The following is a 23,532-nucleotide window of genomic DNA, read 5'->3' as shown; positions in this document are numbered from 1 at the left end:
GGGAGCTTTTATCGACCAACAATTATTATTAATAGTCAGATTTATTGACTGGCTATGGCACTCAAAACCGACTCTGACCAACCGGAGCCAGCGTCTCATCGAAAACATAGGCATCTGCTTCCAGTTCGCCTGTTTCCACAAGGATCGCGACAAGCATCAGATCACGAGCCTTTGAATAATATTTCAGACCAGCAGTTTCATGGTGATAATATAACAGGATCTATTATCAATGGAAAAGGAGAACAAACACATGGTCATAAGAATGATATCAAAACGACGATATCTAATACCACCAGTCTCCAGAGTACCTATAGTAACAGCAACAGCAACAGCAATACTACCGCTAACACGAGTACTACAGGTACCATTGGATCCATAGGTGCTGTAGGTACCAGTAATGAGAGTCTGGATAACTCAGGATCTGGTCCTACTAGTATAAGAGCCACGAGCTCGAGAAGAACTGCTGATAGCAGCATGGCTCCTGTTGGGTCTGGAGTTCATCCTGGAGGTACCAGTGGTGAACCTGCCAATACAGCAGCAGCATCATCATCATCATCATCCACTACTACTGGTGGTAGTAATCCAGCTGATCCAGGTGGTATCTCTAGATCTCCTGGTACTTCTGGTACTTTTGGTACCAGTGATAGAGCTAGAGAGTCACGAGATAAAAAGAGTAGAGCAGAAGTCAACAGAGGCAATGATACTGGTGAAACATTAGTAGCGGAAGTCAACGAAACAAGTCAGTCGTCCGATCCTGGCGAAACACCGCGAACAGTTGCTGATGGAGAAGAAGCTTCATCGACTCTAGTCAACACCGCGACCTCGTCACAACGAAGTGTACAGAAATCCGTGTTCGGACAACCGCGACTCAAACTGTTCAGCACCCTCATGGAAGGACTCCACGTCGCAAAAACCGAGCCCATTCTCCAGTGTAAGTAAAAATTCCCGCGAAGCGGGAACAACCAGGTCCGGGCGGAGCCCGGCCGCCGGAGGCACAACTAACCCCCCAAGACTACGATGTGACTGTATACCGCAACGATCTGGATAATCTGAAAGACTACGAGTGGTTCACTGATAACAACATAGCATTTTTGTACGAATACATCGAGCGGACGACTCTGACCGAGACCATGTCCACCGACTCGATCGTTCTTCTCCGGCCGTCCATGGCGTTCCTGCTCCAGCACACCGAAGACGACCCAGCGTCGCTACGAGAAGTACTTCCCCCGATCCAGAAATCACGATTTGTATTTCTACCCATCAACGACAACAGCGACGTCACTGCCATAGAAGGAGGATATCATTGGTCACTCCTGGTAGTCAGCGTCGTCGACCGAACCGCATTATATTATGACACTCTCAAAGGATCGAGTTACAGCGCACTCAACCGGACGGTGTCTAAACTAGCCAGGTTCTTTCAATTCGATCTGAGTCTGATTGCCGTCGAAACACCCCAGCAGAAAAACAGTTCTGATTGTGGAGTATACGTGTGCGAACTGACACGAATTCTCGTCGACCGACTGGTGGCCGTAGACGCGGGCCACGATATCAATCTCGGGCTGCGAGGAGTCGAGGTGTCGCCTCACCAGGGTCGCAAGTACATTCTCAAAACGATTCTCCGGCTCATAGCCGAGCGCGACCAGGAGGAAAAACCCGACGGAAGTCTCAAAAGGCTCGTGTACCACCGCAAACGCGATGCCAAGGGTACGTGTTCTGGGGGGTCTGCCTCCGGCGGCTGGGGCTCCGCCCCAGACCCTGGTTGCTCCTTTCGCTTCGCTCAAGTCGAGCGTCCACGGTCCTAGCAGTCTCCTGCGAAGCAGGAGCCACGGGGCCTGGGGCAGAGCCCCAGCCGCCGGAGGCACAGGCCGGTTCAGTGTACTAACACCGGTTTTAGGGAGTGATGGTGAGAGTGGAGGGAGTCGAAGGGCATCGATGGAGAGCAGTGATGGGGCTGGAGGGAGTACGGGAAGCAGCCGGAAGACTCATTCGGTTGGACAGGAGATAGAGCCTGCAGACGAGATTCACGGTCAGAAACTGGTTGATGAGGATGACGACGACCAAGACTTGGAAATCACCACGTACACACCGCGAAGTCTTAGAGTGCTGAAGGGAGTTGCCGACCGACTACGCAGCAAGTCGCCACTTCGCCGCAGCAAAATGCCTCGCGAAGCTCCTCCTGATGACGGCCATGTTCTGTAGATAAATCATGTTATGTTTTTTCTGGGGGTGTGCCTCCGGCGGCTGGGGCTCTGCCCCAGACCCCGTGGCTCCTGCTTCGCAGGAGAAACTGAGGGGAAAACGCTAGTTCTTTATGGTAGAGATGGCCTGCTTTTTTGCTGTAAGCATTGAAGGTTTACCACCTGGTTGCTGGACCGTTTCCCCTGTACTGGTTGAAATGTCAAACCTGTTCTTGGTATTCTAATGTGGATTCCATTGGTTTCAAGAAAAATACCCACAGTGAACAGCCTGAAATCCGGTAAAGACCAGTGTGGTCGTCCTGGTGATATATGAATGATGGGATTTGTTGATTATCTTTATTATTTATAGTATGTTATTTCAACTATGTTTTATTTATCTGTTTATTGGTTATTTGAGGAAGAGGAATCGTCTGACTATAGAGATAAGATTCGAATCAGATTTCAAAGAAAATTTGCGAAACTCACAGACAGAGTCAGTTGACGACTGAGAATGTTCACAACAGACCAGATGTCGTACTCCGGACAGGAACTTTGCTGCTATGACGGCAAATGGATCCGAGATGTAGTGGCTATGAACCACCCTCGAATCTTGCTGGGACCCTCTACGCTCGACTCGAGCGAAGCGAGAGGAGCAACCAGGGTCTGGGGCGGAGCCCCAGCCGCCGGAGGCAGACCCCCCAGAAAAGTGAAAAAGTCATTAAAGTCTATTCTATACACGGCAATTAGAGATCTGGAATACGAGAATGTCTTCGGCGCCGCCAGCTGTGAGCTGGTCCATGACCTCGGCGATGCTGTTGCGCTCGACCATGGAACTGACGGCCACCCAGCCTTCGGTTTCGAGGGCCGAGACGGTGGCAGCGCGTCGGCCGGGGGTGATTTTCAGCAGGTCTTCCAGTTTGCTACGAGGAGCATTGTAGTTACACAGAATGTACTGCTTAGCAGCGAGAACTCCCGAGATACGAGAGGTGATGAGCTCGGCCACTTCAGGGTGGGTAGGGTGTGAGGATCCAATGAGGTGGGCAGATGTGCTGAGAACAGTGTCAATGGGCTTGAGTCCAGCGGCTCTCATGGTCTCACCACTCTCTACAAGATCGACAATGGCATCAGCAACTCCAAGAGCAACAGCAGCCTCGACACTGCCTCCAACATACTTGATCTGGGTCTTTAAGGGCTCGCCGGCCTCCTTGCCTTCCAGTTTGCCGAAATATTCAGTAGCAAGATTAGTAAATGAAGTGACAATAGTCTTACCAATCAACTGTTTCGGATCATCAATCGCACCATCAGCAGGAACTTGTACTTGCAGTTTGCACTTACCAAAGTTCAGATCTAACAGGTTCTTACAGCCGTGAACTTTAGACTCGGCCACCTGGTCGATACCGGTGATTCCCAGCGAACAACGACCCTCTCCGACGAAACGAGGAATGTCGGCAGCTGGTAGGAACACTAGTGCTACTGGAAGACTGGTGGATATAGCGATGTCCAATCGGTTGGATCGGTGGAATTGGATATCTGCTCCAATCAGCAGTTCCAAGGCTTTTTCATAGAGTCGTCCTTCTAATGTTTGTGTTAGTTATTGTTTCTATATTCATAAATCTCGCCCTTTCTACCCTTTCTACCTATCTGATGGCTGAAAAAAACAAAAATTGGTTGTTTTGTTTGTCACCACACAGAAATTGTATCACATCAGATCCACCTCTTGTCATTCATGATCTTCCTCAAAACTCCATTCCGTCATCCGAGCCACTTTCTACAAAAATAGTTGAATCCACGTTCATAAATCAAATGACGTGTCAACGAAAGCCATATAATCCATGTCCAAAAGCCAATGGTCTACAGATATTCCTTCACACTTACTCTTAGGAACTGCAAATAGTAGCTTGTCAGTAAGGTGGTTGACGAGATCCATGTCGAACAATTACTGGTATATATGTATCGGTATTTCTTTTTCTTTTGTAGCGAGTCAGTCAGAATCAAATTCTCAACCAAAAAATCCTATGAACAACAACAAAAAATACACCAGAAACTCCCGTTTAAGTACAATTTGCGTTCTCTTCCCAAACTCTCGTCGAAGTAACAATTGATTCGATCCGATTCAGTCATCCTCTGATCAACGTGCTTAATCTCCAGGGCAAGGAATTTCACTCCTGAAACGGCTTAGATAAGCATCCTCTCAACGGGCCATGCAACCTCCCATCCAATTAAACTGACTCCTGTAATTCCGTTTTTTAAACTATTAACTCTCTAAACACACCTGAAGTGGGTCAATGGCGTGAACTCTACCGCCAATTCACAACCCACTCGACTCCTCAGACTGGACCCCCTTCTTCAGCCACCGGCCCACAGTGCGCCACATGCGTCCACGCAGGGCACATGCGCCACACAGCAGCCACGTTTGTGGGTTAGGCGTGCAGCAGCGATATCGGGGTCCTGCCTCCGGCGGCTGGGGCTCCGCCCCAGACCCTGGTTGCTCCTCTCGCTGCGCTCGAGTCGTGGTTCGAGGCACGGGAGTCTGATCCGGGGGTCGGTTGGTTGCTGGATGTCGTCTTTTGGGTCCAGTGGTCAGGGGCCCACTTTGCTGGAGCTGTGGGGACGCTGCAGGGGTAACAGGGTCCATATGCGAGGGACATGGGCTCTTCAACACCTGATTCTATTTCAGTTTATTAATTTATACATGCGTGCTGCTGTGAGATAAGTCTGGCTGACTTGATTGGGTTCTGAACATAGGTTATATATTTAATACCCGCTACACGGTTGAATCACGGGCCCACTCGGCAGAGGTCCAAGTCTCCTGCGAAGCAGGAGCAACCAGGGTCTGGGGCGGAGCCCCAGCCGCCGGAGGCAGACCCCCCTCCCGAGGTCCTAGCCGGTACCAATGAATTATGTGTACAGTCGGAGGTGGTGAAATTTGCCAGGCTGTCGCATTGGTGTTGGTTCGTTATGCGTTGACGGCATAATGATGAAGTGCTGCTGAGTTTTCATTTGGGTGATGATATGATGTCGTTGATTTACAGTTGAGATATCAGGAGACAGTTACGATACCATACAGGTTCAAGGATAGGGAGAAGTATGGCGTCGTGGCGTCCGTTTCTATTCAGAGTTCAGACAGACCCGTTATTCGAAAGTTGTCTGCTGGATGCAGTCCAGCACGCTGTGGGCGTTCGTTTCCAGCAGGAATCACCAAAACCAGCCAGTTCGAATTTGGTCAGCAATATACAGGTAGTGGTGGCCAATTCCGACAAGACTGCTCAAGAAAGAGTATTGGATGCTTTGAGACACAAAAAGAGACCATGGGTGATAGCGGTTACTGTCGAATATCGGGATCTTGACCTGCTCTATTCGTTCCGACTGTATGAGCCTTTGGGGACGGTTGCTGGTAAAATGTACTGGCTAGCTCGAGCACTGCCCTGGCCCCGTCGGACCGTCGATGTTACAATTTCTGATCTTCATCTGAAAGATTTCCCGAAAATCACCATTCATTTCAAGTTTTTCAAATTCAAAACGTTAGCTCTTGGCGAGCCTGAAGAAGTTCGCGTGATTTTGACGGAAAACGACATCTGCAACGCTATCCAGAGCGCCATTCATAACGCTCTACATCTGATTGGCGACAGCTCAACCCGATTGAAAAAGTCCAATAATGTGTAGTTTTAAATAAAAAAATTTCATTGAACTGATCAAGTCAGACAACCGTATTTTGTCTCCGCGATGCCTCCGGCGGCTGGGGCTCCGCCCCAGACCCTGGTTGCTTCTGCTTCGCAGGAGATGGCTGAGACATGAAATGGGACGACGGAAGAAAAAAGGCAGGAGCAAATATTGGAGTTATTTAGCTTCTGTTATACACATTGGGTGTCCAGGGATAAATTCTTTCCCGTCTCTTCACACAGCTGTTACCCGGCTTATTTGAATTAATTTATGAGATTTAAAGCCGGGTAACAGAATTTCACCCGAGTTTCATTGCGTATGGAATGGCTATAGTAAATTGATATAGATCACTTGTTCAGCCAATCCCTTCGTAGTATTGTAGGTGCAACTTCATTCAATCCATCAAGTTTTGTTTTATATTTCCGGTCCACCAGATTAATGTCATGTTCTGTCTGTGACACCGCAACATCTTTCATTTTTTTTAAAAGCTGTGAATTCCGGGTAACACTAGAAGTTTGAAAGTAGACGATCGAATTCAACTAGCATTTCGAAGTCCAGCCCATGCAATAAACTCTCCCAAATATGTATCAATATCGATCAACATGGCCATTATCCACTATTCTGGTCCGCTGCTCTGGTCTCCTTTCTCCAGTCTCCAAGGTTCTTATTCTGTATTATTAGTATTATCTATTTTCTCGAATCAAACACGAACATTGGCCACGCTGCCTCCGGCGGCTGGGGCGCTGCCCCAGACCCCGTTGTGCTCCGCTTCGCGGAGCAGCACAGGCCGTTGACGGATGATATACTCTAATAACAAGCAAAGGAAGCAAGTTGATAACTGGGATATTTCAGAATCCACTGCATTCAACGGTTCCCAGTTATGACTCGGGTGATTGCGTATGATTGATCCCTGATCAACCAGTTAGTTTTTCCCTTCTCCACAAACTCAAAAGTTCGCCGACAAATACTCCCTCGAGTGTTTAAGGAATCAATTAATCACTGTTCATCTTGAGCTTCTTTGGTTTCAATAGTTATTGCAAGATTAGTATAACATGAGACTGATATATACAAAAAGTTCTAGCCAGTTAGCCAAGAGCCATACTGGATATTTGAGACATTAAAAGTAAAGCTGAAAACTATCAATTACTATGAAAACTGGCTGCGAGTTGCATAAAATTTTACAAAGCCTTGATATGATGCGACTTGAGTTTTGTGAAAAAGGTGAAACCAAAGGGACCAAGAGACACTCCACGACCACTATTCTTGAATCCAGTCCAAGCAAGGTGTGGATCGGGGTAATCAGAGCGGTTGACAAAGACAGTTCCGGCCTCAAGTTGATTGCCCAATTCCTCACCAACTTCTAAATCAGAGGTCCACACGGAAGCAGTCAGACCCAAATCAGAGTCGTTCATTTTAGCAATTGCCTCTTCATCTGAACTGACTTTAATAATAGGGATAACAGGACCAAAAGTCTCTGTACACACAACATCTGGTCAAGTGGTTAGTGATATTCATTGTCACAGTATCGCCTAGATAGATGGTCCGGAGTAGCGCCCCAACCAACTGTATTTCAAATACTTACGACTAGTCTCATCAAGATTCACAAGGATTTGAGGAGCTACAAAAGTGGGATTCAATTTCTCAGCTTGAGCAAAAGTTTCTGATGGGATCAATTTCTTAGCACCGCGATCCACTGCATCTTTGATCTGAGCACGGATTCCACGAGCAGCTTTTTCGGAAATGACAGGACCAATCTGAGTGGACTCATCAAATGGATCACCGAGTTTGTATCCCTTGACAATTTCAACTGCAGCATCAACAAACTGATCATACACTTTCTCGTCCACATAGACTCTCTCGATGGAGCAACAGCTTTGGCCCGAGTTGAATATAGCACCGTCAACAATGTCTTCGGCAGTAGCCTTAATGTCCTTTACATCTGACCGGACATAAGCAGGATCATTTCCACCAAGCTCCAAAGCAATTGGAATAGTACGACCAGCAGCAGCCTTTTGGACAGCTAGACCACCCTCGACCGAGCCTGTGAAAACCACTCCAGCAACAGCTTTACGTTGAACGAGACCCTCCAGAACTTGGACATCACCAGAATGAACGACCTGGAGTACACCATCGGGGAGACCAGCAGTCTTGAACAGCTTGGCAACCTCATTGGCTACATTGGGTGTCTGAGGAGACGGTTTAATAAGAACAGAATTTCCAGCAAGAAGAGCAGGAATCAGACCATTAGTAAGACAGAGATAGGGATAATTCCAAGGAAAGATGATAAGAATGACTCCAAGAGGATCTTTTGTAAGATATTTTTTAAATGAAGGACGAGTCGACTCATCAACATTGACGGGAGCCAAAGCTTCATCAGCGTAACCAAGAAGAACTTCTGCTCTCAATGCTGCTGTGGATATTTCTCCCTTGGTATAACGGACAGGACGACCCATTTGTTTGGTGATGTCTTTACCAAGACGAGTAGCAGTTTCGTCATCCTTCAGAAGTTCAATATACTTGGCCACAATAGCCTTTCGTTCAGCTAATGAAGTAGAAGCCCATTTCTTTTGTGCCGAAACAGCAGTAGGCAAAATTTTGTTGTCAATGTCCTCAATTGAGGTAGCAGGTGTGGTAATAATAGCCGACGAGGTGATAGGAGAGATAGTTGTGAGCACAGACATGGTGAAAATATCACTGGTACGATACTAAACAGAAGTCACAGTAGATCTATAACCTTCGTCAATTAACTTGAATTCTTTCGCTTAGTTGCTTAACCCGTGCCAATTTTAGTGATAGTGCAAAAGTGAGAAACACTACCTTTTAAATATTAAAGTGAGATAATAATAGAGATAAGCCAGATCTGACGGTACCGAGTAATAATAAACAGATGTATAACCTGCAAACTGTAAATGATCAATAATTACACAGATAAGCGCACGCCGAGACCGGGTGATGCGATCTAGGTTTCAGACCCGTGTATACACAGTATCATTAGTGGCCTGGGTTGCATGCATGCAGTAGCTTTCCTGATAAGTAGATTTTGACGTATATGCCCATGCCCACTAAACGGACTGACCCGAGTTGAGCACGATGCAGGGTCTGTCCCTGTCAGTTGTGGGGTCAATAGCCACGGCCATTTTAGGGATAGTTGGGCTCCACTTCCGACCCCACTAATCCTCTGAATTCGGACGGGCCGAGCTTCCCTGGGCCAAAAAACAGTCCCGAGTACATTGGGTCCCCTCAGCAACAATACGAAGCGCCGGGAATGGCAGTCCCCTGAAATGCCCTATTTGGGTTGAACTATATCCCAGGATAAATCATTTACACGGAAACCAGTACCCGGGTCGACGAAGCAGATAAGAGAAGAACGAAAAGTCAGATAATAATTAGGGTCCTTCAGTGTCTACCATGAAGCACCCTGTCGGTCACGCGACAGCCTCGAGGTGCCAGCAGGATCCTAACCCAAAAGTCCCAGAAGCAGGCGGGAAATTGCGTTCTCGAGACTGTGAACCGAACAAAGCGAGCCAGCCTGCCAGATTGCATTGCGACCACATCAGCACTGGCCTGTCAGTTATCAACTCAAGGGCATTCACAACAGGCAAACAAGACAAAGATGAGGTAGGTCCAAACTCCACAAGTGCAATTGCCTCGATATACACCACAAAACGGCCATTACTGCGCATCTATGACGGCTCTTCGTGAGCTCTGACGACCCCATGTCCACGAGGTGCCAATTGGGCACTGATGCCTCCGGCGGCTGGGGCGCTGCCCCAGACCCCGTTGTGCTCGCGTCGCGAGCTGCTTTAACCCCCCGCTGTCGACACGAGCGTAGCGAGAGGAGCTACGGGTCCGGGCAGAGCCCGGCCGCCGGAGGCATGTCGACCCCCCAGACAGAACTAACTCGGACAGTAAATCGTTTGTGAGAAGTTCCAAGTTCAGACACGTTTATGGCCAGCCGGTGAAGAAGGAGCTGTGCTTCGACAATGTCCGGTTGACCAAGAATGCGTGGGACTCGAATTTGGTTAAGGTCAACACCAAGTTTATTTCAGTTAATTGGGACGCTTCTGGCGGTGGAGCGTTTGCAGTTATTCCCATGTCAGAGGTCGGAAAGTTGCCTGATAAGATTCCTCTTTTCAGAGGACACACGGCAGCTGTTTTGGACACTGATTGGAACCCTTTTGACGAGACAATGGTGGCATCTGCGAGTGATGACGGCAAAATCGGTATCTGGAAGGTTCCTGAGGGATTCACTTTAAGGCCCGTGGGTGAAGATGTCGATGATATCAAGGACGTCGAGCCTGTTAAGTTCTTGACTGGCCATTCCAAGAAAGTGGGTCATATCCAATTCCATCCTGTAGCCGAGAATATCCTTGCAAGTTCGTCTGGTGATTATACAGTCAGGATTTGGGACATTGAACAAGGCAAGGCTCTTTATACTCTGCCCCATAAGGATTTGATCACGTCGTTTGCATTCAATCACGACGGTTCATTGCTGGCTACGGCCAGTAGAGACAAGAAACTGCGTGTTTGGGACATTCGTCAGGAAAAGATCATTAGTGAAGGTGCTGGTCATGCTGGTGCCAAGGCAAGTAGAGTTGTTTGGTTAGGTGATTCCGACCGTTTGGCTACTACTGGTTTCAGCAGAATGAGTGACCGTCAATTGGGTGTTTGGAATGCTACTGATCTGGCCAGTGGACCTATTGGCAGCTTTATTGTTTTAGACTCTTCAGCTGGTATTTGCATGCCCTTTTATGATGAAGGTACTAAATGTTTGTACTTGGCTGGTAAGGGTGATGGTAACATTCGTTACTTTGAGTTTGTTAATGACGAGTTCATCGCTTTATCTGAATACCAGTCTATCGAGCCTCAACGAGGCATGGGTGTTTTACCAAGAAGAGCTTTAGATGTCAAGCAACATGAAGTAGTCCGATTCTACAAAATGGTTAATGACTCGTTGATTGAACCTGTTCAGTTCTTTGTTCCCAGAAGAGCAGATACTTTCCAGGATGATATCTACCCTGAAGCCAGAGCCGGTGAGCATGCTCTGACGGCAGAGGAATGGGCTTCGGGCAAGAACAGTGCACCCAAGGTTATTTCATTGGCTGATGTGTTTGATGGCAAGACCGGTTCCAGCTTCATTCCCGAGAAGAAACCTGAACAGCCAGCTCCTAAATCTGAGCCCAAATCTGAGCCCAAATCTGAGGCCAAGGAGGCACCCAAGGAGGAGCCTAAAGAGGAGCCCAAGCCTGCTGCTGTCAAAGAAGAACCCAAGACAGAGACTAAAGAGGTGTCTACCCCAGCCACCCCATCTACACCACGTTCTATCAAGCAAGATGACACGGACATTTTTGCATCCAAGGATGTGCAAAAGTTCCTTGCTAAAGACGCGGAGAAAGAAGACGAGGGTGAAAAGGAGGACGAAGACAGTGCATGGAAAGACGAAGACGACATTGTCATTGTCAAGGACGACAAAATTCCTTCCTCTTCTACCAAGTCTAATGCTGTAGCTGAGGAGACTAAACCCGAACCCGCCACACCTACCAGCTCGACCCCTGTCGATGACGAACCCAAACCTACTGAGACCAAGGAACCCGAGACCAAGGAGCCCGAGACCAAGAAACCCGAACCAACTGAGGCCACCACCAACGGCAATGTTCACACACCTCTTCTTCCCAAGAGTCTCCACGAGACTCTTTCCCAGCACGGAGTGGACAAGACTGTTGAAGTTCTCGTCGACCACGTTACGAAGCTGACCACCACAGTCCAATCGCTGCTCGCCGATGTGGAAAAGAAACACTCGCACATACAATCCCTCGAGGCCAAGCTCGAACAGGCCCTTAAGAAATAGACCTCTTCGTGACGTGTTCTCTATTTAACATATATTGTGTTTATGTATATTTACAAGTAGAAAAAGGATAAAAAGTATTGCCAACTTTGAGAGGGAGGTGGTGACATGCCTCCGGCGGCTGGGGCTACGCCCCAGACCCCATGGCTCCTCTCGCTTCGCTCGAGTCGGGACGGAGGGTGTCAGGATCAGTGCCGATTGGACATGAGAACCAGTTTCTTTCGTCCTCCACGACCTTTGCGTTGTTCGGCCTCGCTGAGTAGTTCATCGATGATCCGGCCGTCTTGCTCTGCTTTCGAGATAGATGCAGCTTGGGCAAACGAGGTCTTGCTTCCCCATGGCGACGACGAGCCATCGTTGCTATCGCTGCTACCAAGTATAGGGGACACGGGGAGAGTTGGAACTGGTGCAAGCACTGGGTCGGCGGAATCGTCGTATGCGTTCATGGGAGGTGATCCTAATGAACCGACTGGATATGAAAATGGCGAGTTTGACTCTTGCAGAAGGTCTCTTCTGAACTGTTCCTCTTGCTCTTTCTGAATACGCTTCTGATCTCGATCTTCCCTCTTTTCTTTATCCTGTTTCCTCTTCTTCCTAAGTTGCAGTTCTTTGCTGAAAGATCTCAGAACTTCACCTGGAACAACGTCTCGCCAATCACATTCCAAGAACGCGACTGGTGTTTGTGTCGGCAGGTGGCCCAGATACTTCATTCGCTTCTTCAGTTGATCGTTTACTGATGTCCCGTTCAAAATGTTCTCCACTTTGACGACAATAATTGCCGGAAACTCACTGTAACTACCAAACGCCTTCTTCAATATGCGAATATCCAACGGAGCCAAAAAGTACTTTGTTGAAGATTCCAAGCTTCCCGTTTGATAGAAGAAGAATGCACTTTCGTCGTTGTATCGACCATAAAACTTCTCAGATTGAGCATTCGCCAACTGGATGTCTTTAACAGGCTCTTCATTCAGAGATAGCGAGCTCAACTGGTTCTTCACCGACTCTTCTATAATCGGCTCAGAAATAGACTCTTCTACCTCTTCTTTAACATCTGAATCAAAAGATCCCATAGGAACATCGCCTTCTATCTGCCACTCACCAATTTGATGGATTTGAGGAGTGCTTTGACCAGAATGAATTGCACTGGCAGCGGTTGATGGCTGTGAAGGGCCTGAAATTGGCGAGTTGGCTGACGAAGTCGGGGCAGTAGTGCCTGCACTACCAGTAATACCGTCTTTATCGTTGATTTCCAGTCCACTTTCCGAGCTATATATGCGAATCATCTCCTGGATCATCTTGATAGCCTCGGTATGCCAGTACCCATCATCCTGATACATAAGTCGATTTTCCTCGCGGGATTTCTTAAGCTCAGCAATCTCACGTTGGAACTCGGAAATTGCATATTCCACTGATCCCCTGACAAGTCGAGAACATTGACTGATGTCTTTCTCAGATACCAAAGGCAGGTCGTAAAAATCGGATTTCTTGGCTCCCACAGTATCTCGAGGAATGGATAAAAGACTGTCATTAGGTCGGAACATGAGTCGCAATATCGCTTCCCCATCGACCTTGGGAGCATCAAACCTGTCATCACCAACATCAGCTAGGGTCACCGGTTTCACTTTCTCGATTCGAATGCGGTCAAAACAAAGTGGACACTCCTTGTTTTTCCTGCCACTACTACCAGTAGTGCTAGCAGCACCGGCTGATGGTCTCGGTGGAGATGGATTTACTTCAAACTTATCGGCGTCCAAATAACGGAACAAGCAGGGATAACAGATCAAATGACCACATTCAAGCATTCGCGGTGCTTCAGGAATAGCTTCCAAGCATATAGGACATGTAGCAGGTTGGCAAATCACTCGAAGTACCCGTTCCATGGGAACATGTGAATCTGGGTCATTCAAGAGAAACTTATACTCGAGTCGAGGATCCAGCACAAATCGACAAGTCATGTTGATATAGGAGACCTTGTCCAAATATGAGTTCGAATGTGAGTAGTACGAGTCAGAGTAATATGAAGAAGAGTAAGTTGATCCAGCTCCAGGCACTCTTCTACGTCCAGACTGGCTCTGTCTATGTTCAGGACCAGGACTGAGATCAACCAAATGAGAAATAGAAATCTCACCACGCTTGTTCCGGTTCTCACTCTGTAGGATATCAGACAGAGAGAGATCGTTACCACCCCGTCTTGACTCTTTGCGACTACCACCTCCACCACCATTTGGCTTGGATTTACGATTCGCTCCTCCCTTGTCGTTACTGTTATTATTGTTGTTGTTATTACCACGACCGTTATTACGAGAAGTTCTATGCTGATTGGCATTCATATTCCCAGTTTTCAGACCGTGGCCAGTGTCATTACCATTGTTGCTGTTTCTACGACTGCCATTTCGTTTGCCAGTTGGAGTATCAGCACCGTCACTGGACTTTGTACGAGAAGCATTCAACGTAGCAACTTTAAGGTTACTAGAATCAGGACTCGATCCAGGTCCCGTGCCAGGAGATTTCACTACCTGAGTACTTCCTGGAACAAATGAGTTGGCGTTGAAGTTGTATCCTTGAGACATTGTAAGATTGATCCTGTTGATTGATCTACTACTACTTCCAAGTGTAGTAACTGTAACTGCTGAGTCAGTGAGTCAGCAAGACAGATAACGAGTGAGTCGGCAACAAACTCGATATCGAAAACAATCAGTATCAATCAGATTCGATAGCTGATAAAACTACCAGTAGAGTTCGCCAGTAAAATCGGCGATATCGAAATATGGTGATTACCAACGTATATCCACACAGATAGTCGATGTACCAATTTAAAACCAATTTAAAAGACAGTTGGCATATGATCCATAAAACAATACCAAACCTGAGATTTCTTTCAGTCGATAGTTCGAAATATCCAAAGAAAAACAGAAAGAAAAATGAGAAGAAAATAGGTTATTAGCAGTCAATAGTATCAGAGTGCGTTCTGTTAGATGCTGATGATGGCAATAGAATGAGATGCGAAATGATGGCGCGTTTCAGCTGCTCCGACTTGTAGGAGGACTATGTATCACACTACAACTGTGTGTGATCTCTCCTGTAACACAAATCCAAAACAACCAACGCAGCAGCTCTATTACACCTGCAAAACCACCATATGAACCAGCTTGTCTAAACAGGTGCTGTTGAGATTCAAAACGAGCGACACGCAATGCTGACTCGCTTGCTCCAACAGTCAACCACCGGCAAACCGCACACGAAAACCGCCAAACTTTCAAAAAAGAACCTCTTAATTGGATTTGTACTCAACAAAACCCAACTAAAACGACCAAAAAAACGTGTTTCGAACCTGTGTCAATTCAGAATCACTTCCCTCAGAGAAGCAGTTCTGTATTGATCTCAGGACCAATCCCGCTCCACACCCTCTCCTTCCCACTTTGTTCTTGCAGTCAGCCTCAGTCCTCAGCAATTGCCCGTGCACGTGATACCCAACCCTCCTCCCTCCCAACAGGCGCGATCGCGGCACCCACCACACTTCACCAGCTTCACCGAAATCAGGGACACGCGAAACACCGCCAGATCACCACATCCAGCTCCGACGACGTCCACTCTACCTAACCACAACGGGGCCACCAGATTCACTACACACTCAATTCACAATGAGCAGCCAGGAAAGCCGAATCAATTTATAGTAAGTCGGGTTTTGGGGGGTATTTGCCTCCGGCGGCTGGGGCTCTGCCCCAGACCCCGTGGCTCCTGCTTCGCGGGAGACTGCTGGGACCGTCGACGAAACGACTCGAGCGAAGCGAGAGGAGCCACGGGGTCTGGGGCAGAGCCCCAGCCGCCGGAGGCACACCCCCACCCACCCCTTCTACAGAAAACTAACAGGAAAATCAGTTCGACCACCGAGCTTAAGAACACGTCGGACGACCATCTGGCCAAGGTAAGTAGCCAGGAGGGTTGTAGAGATCATTGTCTGATATGAGCGATGGACAAATGTTAACGCACTATACAGGTGTTGTCGGGTTTGGGATATGTTCAGGATTTCAGCAAGGAGAATGTGCGACTGACGCTGGGGTTCGCGAGCATCGCCATGACGGGACTGGTGTTCTATCTCGAACGAACCAAGGGTTTTTATGCTGCTTATAATGAGATGGCAGCTGGTGTAGCTGTTTATTTCGTGCTGGCTCTGGCATACCAATTCTGGATCTCTAAAGTCGAGAAAAACGCAAAGTATCTTGGCCAACACCCGTCGACCGGATCCCGTATCGCTATTATCACCTCGTCACCCAAAGCCACTTCTGAATACAATGTCACAGTCTATATCAGCGACAAATCCGACAAAGTCGTTGAAACCCAAGAACTCAAAGGCAATTTCACCGACTGGTTCAACGTCAACGGGTTCATTGTCTATGACAAGTTCGCAACGGCTATAGCCTCAGTAGTCCCCACCGTGCCCAAAAAGGATCTGTAATCTCTAAAATTCCTATTTATTCTTCTGTCCCCACAATCCACTGACCTCCCCCTAGCAACGACTCGAGCGAAGCGAGAGGAGCAGCGGGGTCTGGGGCGCTGCCCCAGACCCCGTTGTGCTGGCTTCGCGAGCGTTAGCTGGTCGGACTGGCGTTGTATGTGTCCATGGCTCGGTCCATGCCGTAGACGGATCGCACGAACTCGCCGATTCCCGCGGGTAGCACCCGTATCCACGGTGTCAATTGGGCGTAAAGTGGTAGAGACAGTTCTCCACATCGGCCCTTTTCGATTGCACTGACAATTGCCGAGGCTGCGTCGACAACCGGCACGACTGGCGCAAGAAACTCGCTCGGAGTTCGTACTCCTCGAAACAGGCCTGTGTTCATTTGACCTATCGTCACCAGCAGGGACCGCACACCTGTTCCTCGAATTTCGTGCGCTACTGAGTCGTGCATCGCTATCAGAGCACCTTTGGAGGCGGTGTAGGCAGCTGGATTGTTAGTAGGGGGTTCAGGTCTGCCTCCGGCGGCTGGGGCTCCGCCCCGGACCCTGGTTGCTCCTCTCGCTGCGCTCGAGTCGGGCGTCGAGCGGCCCTGTTATGTGGTATTTAGCACCTGGGAGACTTACAGAGCTTGGCTGGTCCAATATATCCAAGAACGGAGGATACGGTGATGATATATCCTCGTCGGTTGGCAAGCATGGCCGGCAGAAAGTTCTTGATGGTCCAGAAATGCGAGAATGTGTTCACATCCAGTGTTCTGGCACTTTGTTAGTACAGAATTGGTGAGATCAGAGGTGCGTAATAGTTGGAGATGGTAGGTACTTGCCTTCTTATCTCGGTTTCTGAGAGATCTAAGACTGTCTTGTTAGAGGTTATTCCGGCGTTGTTGATGAGCACCGTGACTGGTCCGAGATCTTCTTCGATTCGTTGGCGCACTTTGGTCACTGAGTCCATTCTTGAAACGTCACAGGAGTAGAATTTGACATTCGGGAGATCAAACTCGGGCTTTTTAATGTCTAGCGCTGCTACTCGGAGCCCCTTGACTCCCAGCATGGCTGATATCGTTCTTCCCAGTCCAGAACTCGCTCCGGTTATGACTACCACATCTTCTTTAGCATTCAACTCGCGCCAGGACCAGCCTGCCAAGTACAATTGGTTAACATAAACCAGAGCATGGATCACGTCAATAAGTCCACAGACACCAACCAGTAAGAGCACCTGGTTTGATATCACAATATTGTTGTATCTACAATGTTAGTACCGATCCAGCTCGTTTTTAGACCATTCTGTAGCTCTATTTCAGCCTCAAATTTCCAAATTCAGAGTATCCTATGGCACTCAAGTCATCAAATATTCAACTCTTCGAGTGTTTGGACCCCAGGTCGTTTTTGATGATGAAGATAACTCACGCCAAGAATATGACTGGAACCGACCAACAAAACAGTGGGTGACCAATTGTCTGCAGGAAGATTTCGACCAACCCGTCAAGAGTCAGCATTGGCCCCTCGACATAATCCTCATCTAAGAAGGAATCAGACTCCATGACAGTAACTGGCAATCAGAAATCAAACTTCACGAGAATGCCGATCTATTTATTACAACGTGAGCCCTAACCGCTATCAAACACATCAACCGCTCTTATCTCCCCGAGTCAGATGCCCTCTCCCCCGAGCCTCGACTCGAGCGAAGCGAGAGGAGCAGTGGGGTCTGGGGCGAAGCCCCAGCCGCCGGAGGCAGTGAAACCATCCCGTAATTCATGTGACATTAAAAATAAATAAAGTGGTTAGTACCCGGACAGGGTGCTGGTGTCGTCCATAACCGCGAACTCGTTTTCCACGAGCTCGACCACCAGTTGTTTTGTGCGAATGAGGGGGTGGACCATAGCTGCTTTGATTTGGCCGTCTCGAGAGTCGATGCAGCGAATGTGTTTGCCTGTGATGACCTGTCTCAGCTGACCAGACCTATCAACGCGACGCACCTCGATAATCTCGTCGCCGAAGATAATCAGATGGGGCATTTGGAAAGATACTTTTTTGGCTTTGCTGAGGTACGAGAACACTGCATTCCGATCGTTGAGATTACCATCGTTGTCTGTGTAAAGAGCAAATTCTGCATAACACAGGATAATAGACTCGGAAGTGACTCGGAACATACCCAATGGTTTCGACGACTCAATTTTCTTCTTGAAACTATCGACACTAGAGAACTTGAATCCCCTTGATATTCGAAGCACGTTCTGAAGTGCTTGAGGAGCAATCAATGGCAAACTCAAAGGAGTTGACTTTGTATCAAACGACAAGAGCTCGAATCCTTTTGTAGTGTGAACAGCAAACGTTGATTTGAAAAGACTGATTCCATAACTCTCAGTGGGAATGTAGAATTTATCCACATCTCTGAAGTACTCTGTAGACGATAATGTCTCATCACGCGAGAAAAGAACTTTAGACCGTTTCTGTTGCGAACCCTTTTCCCGAACAGGCTCGAGAACCTTGAACACCGAACTGAGTCCATCTGTCTTTTTATAAAATAATAGAATACGATCACGCATGATACCCGTAGCAAAGAATCCGACGTTCTTTTCCGATAATTTATATCCTTTAGGAACAACCGTCGACTTTTGAGTATCGGGTTTCGTGGCTTGGTTAATCAGAACATCCAAATGATAATAAGCCAGAGTCTTACCAGCAAGAATAATAGCCACATTCATATCCTGGATAACAGCAATCTGAGTGACATGGGTCAATGTCAAACATCGTTTCCAAACGGATCCCACTCTTTTATCATGAAGATATACACCATAGTCGAGTCCTAGCATACAATATTCGTTGCGATCCGCATATACAAAGCTGACACCACAATTGACTGGCGAATTAATGAGTGAATTAACCACTTGTCTCGGCCCATCACCAGCTCCACCGTCTACTAAAGTCGACACTGACGTAGCACTAGTTGAATCGTTGCTCCTTGTCAACGACACTGGCGTTCTTGACTCGGCCTCACGAACCGCTCTATCCAAAGCAGTTCCAGCAGTATGTACCGGAATTTGAGGAGCCGACGAACTATCATATCCAAACGCCTGATCAGCCAGCACCCTTAATCTGAACGGTTCCGACTTCAAAGTCGTCGCGGCCGAGCTGTATTCGCGTTTGGCATTCATAATCGCGTCTCTCCACAACTCTCTGTCCCTCCTGGCCTTTTCTGGAGTCGAGAACGTATACAGAGTCAAATTGGCTCCTAAACCAGCATGGGTGATTCTGAATGGGAACAAAATATCCCTATCTTTATCGACATCATTCAACATCGTCACCGAAGCAGACCCTGCCGACGTCAATGATGTAGGACTCATACCAGGTTTCGTTGGCGACGTCTGTCCTGACCCGCCAATAAACCTCCTACTCACAGCAATCTTCCTATGATCCGTAGCAGGAGTCACGTTCGATCCCAACAACTTTGCCGAGCTCGACTTCACCACAGGCTCGTCGTCTGCCGACTCCAGCACCAGCAAATCCATCGGAATGGGCTACAGGGTTAGTTCTCCTCGCTCGGACGGGTTGTGCCTCCGGCGGCTGGGGCTCCGCCCCAGACCCCGCTGCTCCTCTCGCTTCGCTCGAGTCGGGACGTCGACGGTCCGGGGCGGAGCCCCAGCCGCCGGAGGCAGCGTGGGGAGAATACTTACTTTCATGAGGAGATGCAGGTTGTTGTCAGGCCGGCGTTTGGCGATGAGGAGGTAGTTGTCGAGCAGAATCAGGTGGTTGGGAACCCAGTCGACGCTGTGGCCCTCTTTGCGGAGAACCTCTCCTCGTCGGATGATTCGCCGTTTGCCGTCTTTTAGTCGCAGTTCGAGCTTCATGCTTTTGTTCTCCCACCTGAGCTGCTCGTCCAGATCCAGCAGGTCCATGGATTTCTGGATTTCGCCCAGTCGCTGGTTGTAATCGCGGCCTAGTGTCTTGCATTCCTCGATACATCTTTCAAGGAGCTGATACTCAGGACTCGAGGTTAGTGTGTGGTCTTTAATAGCGCTGAGGAGGATTGTGTACCGCAGGAATCGTGGAATCACTCGTTGGAAATAGAACGAGTGTGGAACACCTTTTGTTCGCACATCGCGACTAGTTCGGTCCAACCAATCAGAGAATGGGATATTGGTCTCCTTCTCTTTACGAATCCGTCTATCCACTTGTGGATAACTGTTGACATAGCTAATGTATGGCTCTTTTGCGTGTTTGACCCATTCCAGAACTATATCGGCGACTCCAGTAATGAAAGGGCTTTCTTGAGCTTGTCGTTCTCGCAGTCCTCGTAACAGGTACTGACTATTACAGTTCATGACGCCCTTAACCAGTCCAAACGCTGCTGCACAGAATTCGGCTTGGTCGTCTATTATTGTAGGGACAATTCGCGATAGCGACTCCCCGTAAACTGACAACAGAATGTTCAAATCGCTGACATACGACTCTTCACCAGCAATTAGCTCGTGGATAGCTGATTGTCTGCTCACTTCACGCTTGCCAATCTCCAGTTGTTGAGCTTTATCTATACTGTAACAAGTTGCCCAATCTTTATTAGCTGCACTGTCGACGTTGGCAATATCAATCGTTGGCAATGCAGCTCGAACTGGTATTGTTCGCGAGCATTTCGGCGAGTAACACCGGTATGGTTGTACCTGGTCTCTTTTTATTTCGTGCGAATATTTAGAATAGCAACCACCTCCTGTTAAGATCGGGAATACTCCGCTAACACTGACAGAACTGTTTATTTGGACACATGGAGACGACCCTGTTTTCAACCCGGTTATAGTAGGTTTGGGTACTGATGCTGGCACGGTCCGATTTTCTTGATTGGTTTTTGTATTTTCTTCTTCCTTGATGGTGATGAATCCAGAAGCCCGCAGTGTTCTGATAAAATCATCAGCCATGACTTCGGCATGTAGCCAATTCAATGTAGGAATATAATGTGTAAATAATCCCACTAAAGCACGATTCACTTCTTTCACGGTCACCTGTAAGTCGTTTCTAAAAAGAGATGCTATCCATTGGGACACACTGCTAAGAGACCAAATCTCTTTACACCGTTCGTAATCTCGACTTGACAACCGGCTGGCGTCAAAAACTGGAACGGTATCAGGAATAACAGGAAGTCCCATTTTAATCATCAGATCGTTATCAGTAGATCGTGTCGAGCTTAACAATGACGAGCTCATGTCGGTCTGGGCGCTGTATACGGATGCAGAAGACGGTGCAAGTGTTGACACAGGAGGTACATCAGATGTTGTTAGACTGCGATTAAACTCCGGTATAGCTTGATTTCCGTATGAAGGGATGCGATCAGAACTGCCTACAGGAACACGATTGGCCGTTTGTTGCTGAGTCCATTGCCTCAGTTGTGGTGATGGGTTTGATTGTGACGACTGTGGAACAGTTCCATAACTCGGTCCTTGAGACACGTCTGATGTTGACCGGAACATATCAGAGCCAGCATTTACAGCAGTACTGACATTATTGTCGAATTGTGTGTTAGAAACACCAGCGACAATGTTCGACAGTCGTCGGTTTTGCCTGTCACTTTCTTGATATAGAACATTGGACTGACTGGGTAAACTTAGTCTCTTTGGAACGAGATCAGACTGGTTTTGTCGATGGTTCGTATATTGCTGCTGATTTTGGTAGTCTGGTTCATAGTGAGGTTGATATTCAGACCTTGGATCAGGCTGTACCTGAGCTTGGTAATCTTGTCCATACGAATATCGATCAATTGTAGGACTAGTGGATTGATATGTGTACTGTTGTGGTGTTATACTAGTATCTCTTCCTGCAGTCTGGCCATAGGGGGAGCTGGGATAGAGCGAGTTGAGCTCTTCTCTTATCCCGCTAACAAACGAAGACGAATCTTCTTCATACTCTTCTTCATCACTATAATCAGATACTGGAGCTTGTCGAGTCAGATTATCATTACCGAACCTCGGAGCCTCTGCATTTATAGGTGATAAACGAGGTACTTGAACAGGTTGCTCGTCCCAGTTAGAACGCTGATTATTATATTGATCCGGTACAAACGGTAGTGGTGAATACGACTGGTGTGATGGTTGTTGAGGATGAACATAGCCTTGAGATGGAGGAGTTTGTTGAGGATGAGAATAGTGTTGTGATGGAGGTGTTGATGGCTGTGGATCCAAGTGCAATCGTGGTCTTATCGATCCAGTACCCCCTACTATATCGTATCTGGATGGCGTGCTCAGATCAAATGTGTTTGTAGGGTTGCTGTGTCGAAACTCTGTTGTTGGCGCTTGAAGTACTGGTACTGGTGGTACTAGTGGTGGTACTTGAGATGGCACTTGTGGTGCTAGTGGCTGTGAATATCCATAAGTAGCAGCAGTACTACCGTCCGTTTGGGTGCTATACAGATTTCCAGGGGTTGTCTGGTACGAGTTTCTCGTTGGAGAGCCTGTTCGTGGAGGGGATCTGGGTCCTGAAGGATGGAAAGTCGGTCTTCTATCCGCAAATTCTGTCACCGCTGAGAATCCATTAGCACTACCACTGCCTCCATATTCATCAGAATAACTTTTACCACGCCCGATATTACTACTACCACTATCGGTATTGCTATTATTACTAGTGTAATCGTTGTAGTTGCCAAAGCCCTGACCAGTCGTCGGTTGCCGTGGTCCTACCAGCCTGACTCCGCTCATGGCCTGATTTAACCGAACGAGACCATCATCATTGGCCTGATATGGTTTTGGCGGAAGAGGTGGTCCATTTCCGATACCATTACCATTTACAGCTGCCTCTTTCTCACCTCTATATCCATATCTTTGACCGCCATATCCCGGACTCTGAGACTGTAGCTCTGGATGCCTCTGTCCCGGCAGAGGCAGTGGTTGTTGGTATCTATCAGACACATTTGGCTGTTGATACTGATACTCTTGCTGATACTCTTGCTGATACCCTTCTTGATACTCCTGTTGATACTGCTGCTGATACTCCTGTGGATACCTCTGTTGATACCCCTGTTGATACCCCTGTTGATACCCCTGCTGTGGATGCTCCTGCTGTGGATGCTGCTGCGAATGCTGCTGTCCGTACATGGTGATTCTCGCTATTCATGTTAGTAAGCCCGGCATCTCATTACCTTCCGGTTCCCAGTTCCAGATTCAAAGCTGCCAGCACACTTGATAATACTCCATCGGCCCACAAACCGAGAAATATCCCCGTTACCTGCTAATCTACAACCCACAATCGGACCGAAATGCTATCCAAGAAGCGGTCTGATCGCTCGATCTTTCGACACACTTTTCAAGCCACTAAAAATTCACTTACAATTGATTCAGCAGACAACGAGGCAAACAACTAACAACCGATTCCACACCCTCTGTCAACGCTACTGTTTCTGGTGCTGCAATT

The 23,532-nt window shown here is 47.9% G+C and overlaps 8 protein-coding genes across 8 annotated transcripts; 3 read left to right on the top strand and 5 right to left on the bottom strand.

The window, feature by feature from the left end:
• Positions 1-7,015: 7,015 nt before the first annotated feature.
• AWJ20_267 (uncharacterized protein) lies at positions 7,016-7,249 on the bottom strand (the record flags this gene model as incomplete). Its single annotated transcript, XM_018879628.1, has 1 exon — positions 7,016-7,249. The coding sequence occupies one exon, from the start codon at positions 7,247-7,249 to the stop codon at positions 7,016-7,018; it is 234 nt and encodes a 77-aa protein (XP_018734511.1).
• Positions 7,250-7,366: 117 nt separating this feature from the next.
• Positions 7,367-8,518, bottom strand: ALD4 (aldehyde dehydrogenase (NADP(+)) ALD4; the record flags this gene model as incomplete). Its single annotated transcript, XM_018879617.1, has 1 exon — positions 7,367-8,518. One exon carries the CDS (start codon positions 8,516-8,518, stop codon positions 7,367-7,369), a length of 1,152 nt encoding a protein of 383 aa, XP_018734510.1.
• A 1,412-nt stretch (positions 8,519-9,930) lies between these two features.
• Positions 9,931-11,685, top strand: CRN1 (Crn1p; the record flags this gene model as incomplete). Its single annotated transcript, XM_018879606.1, has 1 exon — positions 9,931-11,685. One exon carries the CDS (start codon positions 9,931-9,933, stop codon positions 11,683-11,685), a length of 1,755 nt encoding a protein of 584 aa, XP_018734509.1.
• Positions 11,686-11,870: 185 nt separating this feature from the next.
• Positions 11,871-14,252, bottom strand: MAG2 (Mag2p; the record flags this gene model as incomplete). Its single annotated transcript, XM_018879595.1, has 1 exon — positions 11,871-14,252. The coding sequence occupies one exon, from the start codon at positions 14,250-14,252 to the stop codon at positions 11,871-11,873; it is 2,382 nt and encodes a 793-aa protein (XP_018734508.1).
• Positions 14,253-15,757: 1,505 nt separating this feature from the next.
• Positions 15,758-16,138, top strand: AWJ20_263 (uncharacterized protein; the record flags this gene model as incomplete). The annotated part of the gene is made up of 1 exon (XM_018879585.1): positions 15,758-16,138. One exon carries the CDS (start codon positions 15,758-15,760, stop codon positions 16,136-16,138), a length of 381 nt encoding a protein of 126 aa, XP_018734507.1.
• Positions 16,139-17,921: 1,783 nt separating this feature from the next.
• ROM2 (Rho family guanine nucleotide exchange factor ROM2) lies at positions 17,922-19,649 on the bottom strand (the record flags this gene model as incomplete). The annotated part of the gene is made up of 1 exon (XM_018879574.1): positions 17,922-19,649. The coding sequence occupies one exon, from the start codon at positions 19,647-19,649 to the stop codon at positions 17,922-17,924; it is 1,728 nt and encodes a 575-aa protein (XP_018734506.1).
• A 190-nt stretch (positions 19,650-19,839) lies between these two features.
• TUS1 (Rho family guanine nucleotide exchange factor TUS1) lies at positions 19,840-23,216 on the bottom strand (the record flags this gene model as incomplete). The annotated part of the gene is made up of 2 exons (XM_018879563.1): positions 19,840-20,077; positions 20,176-23,216. 2 exons carry the CDS (start codon positions 23,214-23,216, stop codon positions 19,840-19,842), a joined length of 3,279 nt encoding a protein of 1,092 aa, XP_018734505.1.
• On the top strand, positions 22,862-23,221 carry AWJ20_260 (uncharacterized protein; the record flags this gene model as incomplete). Its single annotated transcript, XM_018879552.1, has 1 exon — positions 22,862-23,221. The coding sequence occupies one exon, from the start codon at positions 22,862-22,864 to the stop codon at positions 23,219-23,221; it is 360 nt and encodes a 119-aa protein (XP_018734504.1).
• Between the last annotated feature and the right edge of the window lie 311 nt (positions 23,222-23,532).

Source organism: Sugiyamaella lignohabitans, chromosome A (assembly GCF_001640025.1).
Source record: "Sugiyamaella lignohabitans strain CBS 10342 chromosome A, complete sequence".
Classification (NCBI taxonomy): domain Eukaryota; kingdom Fungi; phylum Ascomycota; class Dipodascomycetes; order Dipodascales; family Trichomonascaceae; genus Sugiyamaella; species Sugiyamaella lignohabitans.
The sequence above is the reverse complement of the archived record's forward strand: the minus strand, read 5'-3'. Positions and strand labels throughout refer to the sequence as shown.